General features: G+C 38.1%; 1 protein-coding gene across 1 annotated transcript in view; it reads right to left on the bottom strand.

Annotated features, from left to right (window-relative positions):
• LOC122816979 (annexin A13-like) overlaps window positions 1–9,801 on the bottom strand; it is a 267,063-nt gene extending 257,262 nt beyond the window's left edge. Inside the window, exon 1 of the mRNA XM_044090091.1 lies at window positions 9,663–9,801. Within this exon, the coding sequence (XP_043946026.1) occupies window positions 9,663–9,677 (15 nt within the window). The 5' untranslated portion in view covers window positions 9,678–9,801. The remainder of the gene's footprint in view (window positions 1–9,662) is intronic.
• Between the last annotated feature and the right edge of the window lie 2,249 nt (window positions 9,802–12,050).

The following is a 12,050-nucleotide window of genomic DNA, read 5'->3' on the forward strand; positions in this document are numbered from 1 at the left end:
CAGGTTAATAATTCATACCACACCTTTTGGCCACCTAACCTGGACCGAAACACTAAAGGTGGAAGCGTGTCCATATTCTTTAAGGATATCCACACCTCCAGGCTAGTTGCTCAGCATAATGCATCTGAGATTATCCAAGTGCAGCTAACTCTGGGCAAGACCGCAGTCCAAATTCTAGCTTGCTACAGATCCCCCACCATGCCCTAGGATTCCCACTCCTCATTTCTTGATACACTGGAAAATATTAGGGTACAACCTAACACCCTAATAATGGGCGATTTCAACTACTCCACCATTAACTGGGAAAACTACTCATGTACCAACTCTTGTGCTCAACGTTTTCTGGAATTCATAAATTCCAATGCCTTGGATCAACTTATCCACACCCCCACCAGGGGCAGCAATATCCTAGACCTGGTTATTACCAATATGGGCAACCAGCGCTCCACACCAGAGGTCAATTCCTCGTTGGTCAGATCTGACCACAAGCTAATCACCCTAGATATCCACATCCATCCCCCACCCTCCATTAGGGAAACCACAGTAAAAAATTTCTCCAAAGCCAACTTCACGCTTCTTAAGACAGAAGTGGCAAACTTCACGACACCCATGCTGACGGACAATAGAGGTATGACTGCTGAATCCTACACAAATGTACGTTATAAGCACTTACACGAGTGCATGGATCGTGTAATCCCTAACAGAACCAAGATGCTATCCTTCAAAAAAAGGAAGCCAATCTGGTGGTCCACTGCTATAAACAAACTCTACAACAGAAGAAAGAAACTGTTGCAAAAAAGAGTAAAATCACATGATTGGGGAAACTCCCTGGTCAGCCTCAGTAAGAAGCTGAGATCCCTCAGAAAATCCTCCAAAGCTAGTTACGAAAACAAAATCGCCACTGACTCTAAAGACAACCACAAAGCATTCTATAGCTATGTCAAGAATCTCAATGGCAACACTCAGATCTGCTCTGAGTTACAGCACAATGGCACTTAATATACAGAACCAACTGATATTGCCAACATCCTGGCAGATAGGTTCAGTGCTAACTTTACCCCCCCCCCCGTCATCCCCTAAAGGGACCATCTCTATACCAAAAGAATGCAAAGTTCCTGTAATCACGGCTGCACAGGTAAAAAACACACTATCCAAAGCCAAGAACACAACATCCATGGGACCTGACAACATCCCAGGCTGTGTTCTACATGAACTACAGAACGAACTGGCACCCCACCTAAGTACCATGTTCAATCATAGCCTCACCTCGGTCTATGTGCCCACTAAATGGTGCACAGCAATAGTTATCCCACTCCACAAAGGGGGAGCCACCACGGACCCCGGAAACTACTGCCCCATTAGCCTAATGAGCCTGGTATGCAAGGCTATGGAACGTATCATCATGGAACTTATAAACAATGACATTGGTAATCTACAAACTCAAGAACCCACCCAGTTCGGGTTTGTAAAAGGCAGATCAGGTCTCCTAAACCTGATAGACTTCTTTGAAGCAGTCACCAAAGCCGTAGATGAGGGTAAGGTTGTTCACACAGCCTATCTAGATCTCGCCAAGGCTTTCAACACCATCCCCCACTCTGGAATTATAGATAAACTCACTAAACTAGGTATAAATCCCTATGTCACAAGATGGGTTGCCAACTGGCTCACTGACAGAACCCATACTGTGAAAGTAGCAGACTCCAAATCCAACTTCAGACCAGTGACAAGTGGAGTACCACAGGGTTCAATCCTGGGTCCTCTCCTGCTTGATATCTACTTCTCTGAAATAACACAGAAGGTCTTTAGCTAATGAAGTTCGCAGATGACTGCAAGCTAGGAGCCATAATCAAAACTCCAAAAGATGTGGGCATCCTACAAAAGGGCCTCGCTGAGACAGATGCCTGGTGTCAAAGCCATGGCCTCAAGCTCAATGCCAAAAAGTACATTGTCATCCCTTTTGGTAAAAACTCTGTACCCATGAACTACCACATAGGCCGTAGTCTACTTAACACCGAAAGTGTGATAAGAGACCTTGGGACACAGGTGGACAGTAGTCTCTCCTTTGATCATCACATTGCCACAGTAATCAGGAAATCCTTCTACGTGGCACACCTCATCACAAAAGGTTTCTCATCCAGGAAAAAAGAGGTCATTGTTCCCCTCTACTCATCACTCATTAGACCCATTATAGAGTACAATGCCCCTTTTGGTATGTACCTCACAAGACATCTACAACAACTGGAAAGGCCACAGAAATACCTCACAAAGAGGATTATCGGCCTCAAACAGATGCCCTATGCAGACCATCTCAAAAAACTGCAGCTTTACTCCGTTGCATATCACCTACTCAGTGGCGATCTCTGCCTAACACACAAAGCTATATCAAACCCAGAGCTTTTAGACAAGCTCCACTTAAAGAAATCCCAATCCCTATGAGCTACACGCTCTAGGGATCTAAACCTTGTCACCACAATAAACAGAACATGCTGGAGGGATAGATTCCTGTCCCAGAGATTTCCCATACTCTGGAACAAACTACCTGTCTATATCAAACAAAGCTCCTCATTAGCACTCTTCAAGAAAAACCTTGATGATTGGATGGGAGATAGGAAATTCACCCTGGGGATCACTTCTGTGGCTCTGCTCGACAGGGGCAAAGGAAAATAATATTCTTGGGTGGCGAAAGCCAGGGTACCTTTTGGCTATGCTTATATAGGCCCTAGGGCCAATAGCCTAGTACCTACCTATGAACCTATATGGTTATGGTAAGATTTTACACAACTATTCTTTATCTGAAATGGGAACTGAATTTTTGCCGGTCCTTGCCAGACAGTTTTGGGTGGTTTTGGAACCATAGTTTTGATAATATACGCTTACGAATAAGTTATGTTAGTCAAATATGCCTAAAATATTTGGAACTAATCATTTTAGTTTGCTTTTAATATGTTTAATGATAAGACAAATGAACAATATGTGAATTCTAGTAGTAGCCTGTGTTTGAATGTTTACTTACCATTAGGCAAGTAAATGTATAAGGGGGGGAGACGGAGTTACAAGCCAACTGCCAGTGTACTATCAAAAGGTGTACCATGCATGAGGATTGTGCAGTTTGTATAAGGACATTTGTCATTGTATATGAAAGTTATGCTGTAAGTTAAACAATGTTACCACAACTATTTGGGATCTAGGCTGCTTATTGAAATGTCGGCACTCGAAATGTCAAGTGCAGAAAATTCGAAAAAAAAAAGACTAAAAACATAAGGAGATGAGCAAAGCTTGAAAACTGATCTTCTTCTTAAAACTTCTTTTTGCAAGGGGGGCAAGCCCCTCACACCTGCCAAACTTATACAGAATACTCTGAGAAATGCCATCTTGGACTACATATATGTAAGTCCATTCTTTTTGCAATTCAGTCTCTGCATTATGGAACTCACTCTAGCAGGTACCAACATTTGAAATGGTTACTAGAGTAAAGCCTACATCATCCTAGACACATGGAATTGAAACCCACATGGAAGATATACATCCTGTAAAATTTTTTGATATGGTTATTCCTGCTGGACAATGCCACAAGCTTCGACAGCCAGCATGTGTATGCTGGCATTCTCAAGCTGACCCCCGTGGCAATTAACCTACAGCATTTGGAATACAGACAACAAAGACATATCACAAGCATATGGGATACTGAGAACAACATCATAGCACAAGTATATGGGATACTGAGAACAACATCATATCACAAGCATATGGGATACTGAGAACAACATCATATCACTAGTATATGGGATACTGAGAACAGCATCATATCACAAGTATATGGGATACTGAGAACAACATCATATCACAAGCATATGGGATACTGAAAACAACATCATATCACAAGCATATGGGATACTGAGAAAAACATCATATCACAAGTATATGGGATACTAAGAACAACATCAAATCAAAGTATATGGGATACTGAGAACAACATCACATCACAAGTATATGGGATACTGAGAACAACATCATATCACAAGTATATGAGATACTGAGAACAACATCATATCACAGAATATATGGGATACTGAGAACAACATCATATCACAGAATATATGGGATACTGAGAACAACATCATACCGCAAAATATATGGGATACTGAGAACAACAGCAAATCACAAGCATATGGGATACTGAGAACAACATCATATCACAAGCATACGGGATACTGAGAACATCATATCACAGAATATCAGCTTGGGTTTGGAGTGCCTTCTGTGTGGAGTCTGCATGTCCATGCATTGAATGGGCATGCCTTCGTTGAAGGTTGGGCATCGGGCTGGCAACTCGACACTATAAAAACCAGCTGCCAATCATTAGTGGACCGGAGTTCCACTGTGGCGACCCCTAACCGGGAAAAGCCAAAAGACAAACAACAACTGAGAACAATATCATATCACAGACTACATGGGATACTGAGAACAACATCATACCACAAAATATATGGGATACTGACCATTAACAGCACACAATAATATAATAATTTTGAAATGGAAAACATTTATAAACTGTAATAAACAAAAATATTCAAATAGTTAAAGTAACAGAGGTGCATCCACTACAACAAAAGAGGAAAATCTTCTCAAGGATTTTGCATTGCAGTGGTCTATTATTTAATATTGTTTTATGGTGCGAGATAACATTAGTTTGTAATTACTTGGTTATATAATGGTGGGTTAGCAAAGGCAGTGGTACATATTTTTTTGTCAAAGAAGAACTTTGGTCTGAGAAAGAGGACTCTGAATAGATTTGGGTAAGGGGGAATCCTGCTGAGATAGGAAATCAAGCCACTGTAGGCCACATGTAACACAGAGTAAGAATAAGACCACAGTTCTACAGCTGTAAACATAACTGAAACTGGCAGCTACCTGAGTTGTGGTTGCACCTTTTCAGGTTTGACCAAAAAAATGTACGACCTGCAAGTTTTCTGAATGTCAAAAGTACTGCATCTCCTTATTAGTACTGTTCTATAAGGCTCGGCTTGTTACAGTTTCTGTGATAAGTAGGAGGGAACTATATATGGTCAGATGATCTGAGTCGTTTCACAGTGGACATTAAGGAACAATCTGACTGAATTTTGCCTTATGTCTGGCAGGTGAAAAGCACAGAAGTTTAAGTGTAATGCTTCCCTTTATACAATTAACACTACTTTTAACATGTAACCAGTCTGTGGACTCTGCATAGTAATGGTTATAAATGCATATAAGGCCCTTAACCTTCAATCAAGTAGTTCTACTACAGGTCAAACTCAGCTTCTGCAGGCCACCTTAAAGCAATGAAGCCAAGGTGACCAATGAGTCTACCATAAAAGATGATGGGAATTAATGTCATCATGTTACCCACAGCCTTCACTACTGCACCCTCTCTTTGCCCTACACAATTACAGTGTGTATACCATGTCCTATCCCAAACTCATGTAAAATAGAGTGTTATTATGGTGTTGGCTACTTAGTCAGCTGTATGTGACTAAATTTAAATGCCTTTATATGCCAGCTTCTGTTGCTGATCATTGTTTGTGATAGGGTACCATCATCACTTCTGTCAATAACCTGCTCCTTTCTGTCAATGTCTTGTTAGTTACAGGTTGTGCAAGATTGGGTGGGATACTATTAAAAGACAGACAAAACATTTCTTCCAAGGTGTGGCACTTCTTCATTTCCATGTTTCTAGAGAGCGTAAGAACAAATTGTGGAAAATTGTGTACATTTTGATATGGAGAAGTGACTGGCTATGAACTGTGAATAATGCACCAGCTATCAAATTATCAACTGTCCACTAAATTTTGGTTAAACTTCTATGCCCTCAGTTGAACTTCTTTGTTTTCAATCTCAGTTTTAGTGGTACTGTCATTAAGCATTGGATGAACACTCTTTGAGAAATTTCAAGGGCAAAAAAAGCTAGAGGCCCATTGTGTTAGAGTAGCTTCATTTTCATTGCAGAGTTAAGATTGCACATTTAGCAAACCTAGCTGTTTTAAAATGTTTCGGGCAAGATTTCTGTGTTTCTTGTTGTTTGCCCAGAGAATTTCAAAGCTTAAAACATCATTAACATTCCAATGAACGTTAAATTATCTAAACAAAAATAACCTAATATGGGATAATGAGATAATCCCCTTTCTCTGAGGTGATGCAACCTTAGAGTGGGGTTATGCATAAGATGAAGGCATGGGATATAATAAATTGTTATTTAGTTTACTTTTTAAAGTTATTTTAACTTCTATAATTTAATGTTCATTAAGAATATTACAATGTAAAAGGAATAAAAATGGCAAAATGCAGAAACACAGCAATAAGGACAACGTGACTTTAATAAAAATATATACAACAAAAATAGTAGGTAAGCGCTTTCTTACCATAACTGGTGCTTCATCAGACCATATAAAAACATTAACATCAAACCATTTAAATAAGAACACTTTTGAAACAAACCACCAATCACAAACACATATTAAATAAAATAAGCAATAGAATTGGGACACTACTAATCTAACAAATCAGGTCCCTGGATTTCAAGACAGGTTATAAGGAAACCCTATCATTTAGTCCTGGTAACCTATCAGTTTGCAATTTCTAATCCAGTGTAGTTCCCTCCACTCCATGAAATTCTTGAAATCACCCATATGTATATAAGGTTTGACAGTCTCAATCACCATAAATTTAAAACTATGTGTACTATCAGTTGCATTAACATGTTTAGAAAGTGCATTGGTCATGTCTCCTTATAAATATGTTCCCTAATTCGTTCATAAAACATACGGTTAGTTTTACCAACATAAAAGCTTGTGCATAAATTACAACTAGCTAAATAAATTATGTCAGAGGTACGACATTCTGCCATGACCTTAAATTTAAATGACACTCCTGAACTCAGATGTCGGAACACATTTGAAGTATCAATAAGTTTACAATGCTGTGTTTCTGCGTTTTGCCATTTTTATTCCTTTTACACTGTTGAGTTTGGCTACTCAGTTCATTCCTTGTGGAGGTTTTCACATTTTCTCGCTTAAGAAGATTACAATATTTTACAATGTTGTGGCCTAAACTAGAACTGTTTCATTCCTTCCTTTTATAAGAAAAATGATTAATTTATGAAATCTACTACTGACTTTGACAAAAACATTCCAGTCCATTATACAGAGGAATCCCAATCATCCTTCAGTGAGTCAGAACCAAGAGAAGTCCAATCAGCTGCCAAGAGTGCCACCTATGAGACAGCTAAGGAGTTCTTTTTTTGGGAAATATCCTGGGCAAAGTCAGTGTTGAAGTTTACTCCATGCAGTCAATACTGGAAAATAAACACTCCCATGGTAGCTTATAGCATGGTGACTGCCTGAGCATTGTTTTTCTTTGGCTGAAGGTTCCTTATATGTTTGAGCAAGTCTATGATTAAGTCCTGAACTAAAAAACATCAGATACAGCTAAAATGTACATCGACTTATTGCAATTTTGTAATTTTGAGATTTGCAATTAAGATTCCTCGCTAATATTATGGGTACTCCCCTGCCCCTTTCAATGTTCAGCTGCATGAACTTTCTTTTGCAGTCATCCAAAAGGTATCTTAGCTCTAGCCCTGACCAGTACTTCACTCATCTCAGGGAAAGAAATAAGACACAGACAGTTTAATTATGATATCATTAGATGGCCTTTCTGTGTCCCTGAGTCACAAGAAATTCCAGTGACTGTGTGAATGGGTTAGCATTTGAAAATACCTCAGATTACTTCAGAAACACAGTCTCTGACTCTCTAATCAGATTTCTTCTGTTAAAACTCTATGTTATGTGACTGTCAGAGACAGATACACACACACACACACACACACACACACACACACACACACACACACACACACACACACACACACACACACACACACACACACACAGCAGAGTCAAACCCAATGCAGATGAATGCTGTTAATATACTATAATATAAATTATTATATAAAGCTCATGACCAACATGTCATCAGATGGAAATTATTTGTATATCTTAACGGGCAAAGGCCATTATGGATGAACTAGAACAGCTTTTATCTCAATCACTTCTTGTGTCAGTTAGACATCCTGTATAAACCAAATACAAAGTCATATTAGTGTACTTTTTGCAACTAGCACATAGTTACCTACTATAGCACTGAAAAATATCTGTATAATTTATATGTCAAATAATCCTTTTATTGCTATTCATTTGGGAAAATGTTTCTTTCTTTAGTGTTTTATGTATATTCTGTTGCACTGTATAAAAAATTCTACTATTGTCAATCAGCTGAAATGTCTGTCTGATTTGTCATTTACTGTCATGTACCACATCTTTGCTTTACAACAGTCTTACTACCCAGATAACAAAACAAACAAATAAAAAACAAACAAACAAGCAAACAAACACATTCTTGTAGCATACAAAAGGGGTAGACCAACACACACTAGAAATTAAATGTTCATACTGCATTTTTGTAAGAGTAATCTTGAAGAATTCTTTAAGAGCAAAATGTAGGTCAGGCACACTGGCTTTAATATATCCTTGCATCTGTAATGCTTTATCCTGAGAAAGCATATTAAACAACATTTAGCAAAACAGTTCCAATTGCACCTCTACCTGATGTTGCATTTAGAGTGTTTGTAGATAGGTAAAACAGCAGTTAGGTTTCAGAAGGATTTGATTAAATGACATCATTGTTAATCACTTTCCTGCATATGCATTGATGTATTTTTCCTGCTTAGCATCTGTAATATAAAGAAACACAATGTTTCTAGCAATTTTTACATTTGCTGTCATGCACAACCCAAGCCACCTTACTAATTCTGTACAGTAGAAATACTGATCATGTGAGAAACACTCAGACATGTACCCGTGAAACAGCAGACTTCATAAAGCTGCACCAGAAAAAAGTTAACACTAGATGATTGCTGAATAGAAAATGTCATTGTGTTTTGCCTTTGTATTTATGATATTGTGACGCAAACCTACAGTTTCACCTTTGGGCAAGTAACAAATGAACAAGATAGGTCCAAAAGTCTTTTCTGCCACCTTGTGGGATAATAACTTTTTACATTTTAAAACCTAAAGTAAATGAGTGAGTGGGTAATTTTTACAAATTAAAAAGTTAATTTTCAGTAATGAGAGGCTGTTATACTAGAGAAGAAGTAAGGTTTAGAGTAATGACTGTTAGCTTAGCCACACCCACTTTTTAAAGCAATAATTGCTGTCTTATTTAAATGCATTTATATTCTCTGAAATATTCTGAGTTATTATACTAAAAGGAAATGTGTTCACTGTGATTTAGGAAAGAATCATTCCATGGAAAGTCACAAGATGCAGCCTGGGCTGGAAATGACACTTTTTCAATCATCCATTTTAAGCTGATAAAATGAAAGAAAGATCAGAATCTGACCCAGGACATTACATATCAGGATATCTGTTTCAGTTTTATGAAAAGGCAGACATTGTCTCATCTGTTCATGCTTTCTGTAATTACTCAGGCCTCTGTGGAAACTATGCTCGCATCACTAATTGCTTCTCATTTAATTAATGTGAGTTGGAATGAAAATACTGCAAATCTTTAACCAGCAGATTGTAGAATGAAATGTTTACAGCATACAAAATGAAAAAAAGATGACTTACTTGGCCTGCACTCATTCTTTCGCTGTGTTTTTGGCCAGCAAGGAGTGTCCGAGTCTAGTTTGCTGGATTGCAATGCAGATGTGTACTGTACCAGCCCCCCACCCTTCCACCGGTCCAGAGGCCCAGAGCATTAGCGTCTGACATCATCAGTATCAGTCAGCTGTTAAAGTTTGTACAGTTAGAACTGCCTCTTCCTGGTGGGCAAATCCATGTCAGGAAACTGCTTCCCTAGCGAATACAGCACAAATTACTTTAATACAGTCACCAGGGAAGAAGATTCCCAGATCTGGAGAGTATTACTAAATCCAGATCAGTAGCAAAAGTGCAGAAACAATTCCTCCTGTGCTGAGAAAGCTGTTATGGAAGTCTTCACTTTCCTTATGCATTATGCATTATGCATGCTGCTTTGGTAGTAATAAAAATAAATGTTAATGTTTTTAAAGAAATATCATTGCTTCATAGCAATATTTACTTTAAAAACATGCAAAGAACTTTGCAAATTTGATATATTTAATGAGTGCTCTCTTCCACAACAAATCGCTATTGCTGTCTCATTTTTTTTGTATAACTGATTTCTCTGCATTTAATTATTAATTTTCATTCTGCTATGTTGTTGTTCACATTACCATATTATTGCATGTTTCATATTGCTATCCGTTATGTTGCTTGAATACTTCTTAATTGTACACATTTTTTTCTGTTTCCACCTGAGATTTATAATAGGAGCATAAGATCATAGATAGTTACTAGGCATTCAGTTCAGGAGCCTTTTAAAGAGCCTAGCCGAAATTCTCAATTGCACCTAAGCACTGTCTAATTAAATGTCTTTCTCAAGGTCATAGAGTAGGCAAATGAATGCTGAAGGAATCGAGCCCTGCATGAAATAGCTCATTAACAGCTCCTACCCGTAATCCTCTGCAATAAATGCCAGACTAAGAAATAATCTAATACAATATGCCATTTGATTACAGGTAGAAGCACATCCATTTAGTTACAGGAAGTAGTACAGTAACAGCGTGGAGCCTTAATCCTCTGCAGTAGCATTAATTCATCAGTAATGCATCACCAGACTAAGAAATAATCTAATAAAATATGCCATTTGATTACAGGTAGAAGCACATCCATTTAGTTACAGGAAGTAGTACAGTAACAGCGTGGAGCCTTAATCCTCTGCAGTAGCATTAATTCATCAGTAATGCATCACCAGACTAAGAAATAATCTAATACAATATTCCATTTGATTACAGGTAGAAGCACATCCATTTAGTTACAGGAAGTAGTACAGTAACAGCGTGGAGCCTTAATCCTCTGCAGTAGCATTAATTCAGGTGCAATCGGAGGTAATTGTATCATATATAATGGGGTGACAGCAGTAATCACACCTGCGATATCAAGTAATTGTGTTATATATAATGGGGTAACAGCACTAATCACACCTGCAATGTCAGGTAATTGAATTATATATAATGGGGTGACTGCACCAATCACACCTGTGATATCAGGTAATTGTATCATATATAATGGGGTGACAGCAGTAATCACACCTACAATAGCAGGTAATTATATCATATATAATGGAGTGACAGCAGTAATCACACCTGCAATAGTACGTAATTGTATTATATATAATTGGATGACAGCACTAATCACACCTGCAATATCAGTTAATTGCATTATATATAACGGGGTGACAGCAGTGGTCACACCTGTAATATCAGGGAATTTTATTATATATAATGGGGTGACAGCAGTGGTCATACCTGCTATATCAGGTAATTGTATTATATATAATGGGGTGACAGCAGTAATCACACCTGCAATAGCAGTTAATTGTATTATATATAATGGGATGACAGCACTAATCACACCTGCAATATTGGTTAATTGCATTATATATAATGGGGTGACAGCAGTAGTCACACCTGTAATATCAGGGAATTTTATTATATATAATGGGGTGACAGCAGTAATCACACCTGCAATAGTAGGTAATTGTTTTATATATAATGGGATGACAGCACTAATCACACCTGCAATATCGGTTAATTGCATTATATATAACGGGGTGACAGCAGTAGTCACACCTGTAATATCAGGGAATTTTATTATATATAATGGGGTGACAGCAGTAGTCATACCTGCGGTATCAGGTAATCGTATTATATATAATGGGGTGACAGCAATAATCACACCTGTAATAGCAGTTAATTGTTTTATATATAATGGGGCAACAGCAGTAGTCACACCTGCAATATCAGGGAATTTTATTATATATAATGGGGTGACAGCAGTAATCACACCTGCAATAGCAGGTAATTGTATTATATATAATGGGGTGATAGCACTAATCACACCTTTTGAAAATCCAAGCCCAAAGAAACTCCAGCA

The sequence above is a fragment of the Protopterus annectens genome, chromosome 12.part0 (assembly GCF_019279795.1).
Source record: "Protopterus annectens isolate FY-2018-M chromosome 12.part0, PAN1.0, whole genome shotgun sequence".
Lineage (NCBI taxonomy): Eukaryota > Metazoa > Chordata > Ceratodontiformes > Protopteridae > Protopterus > Protopterus annectens.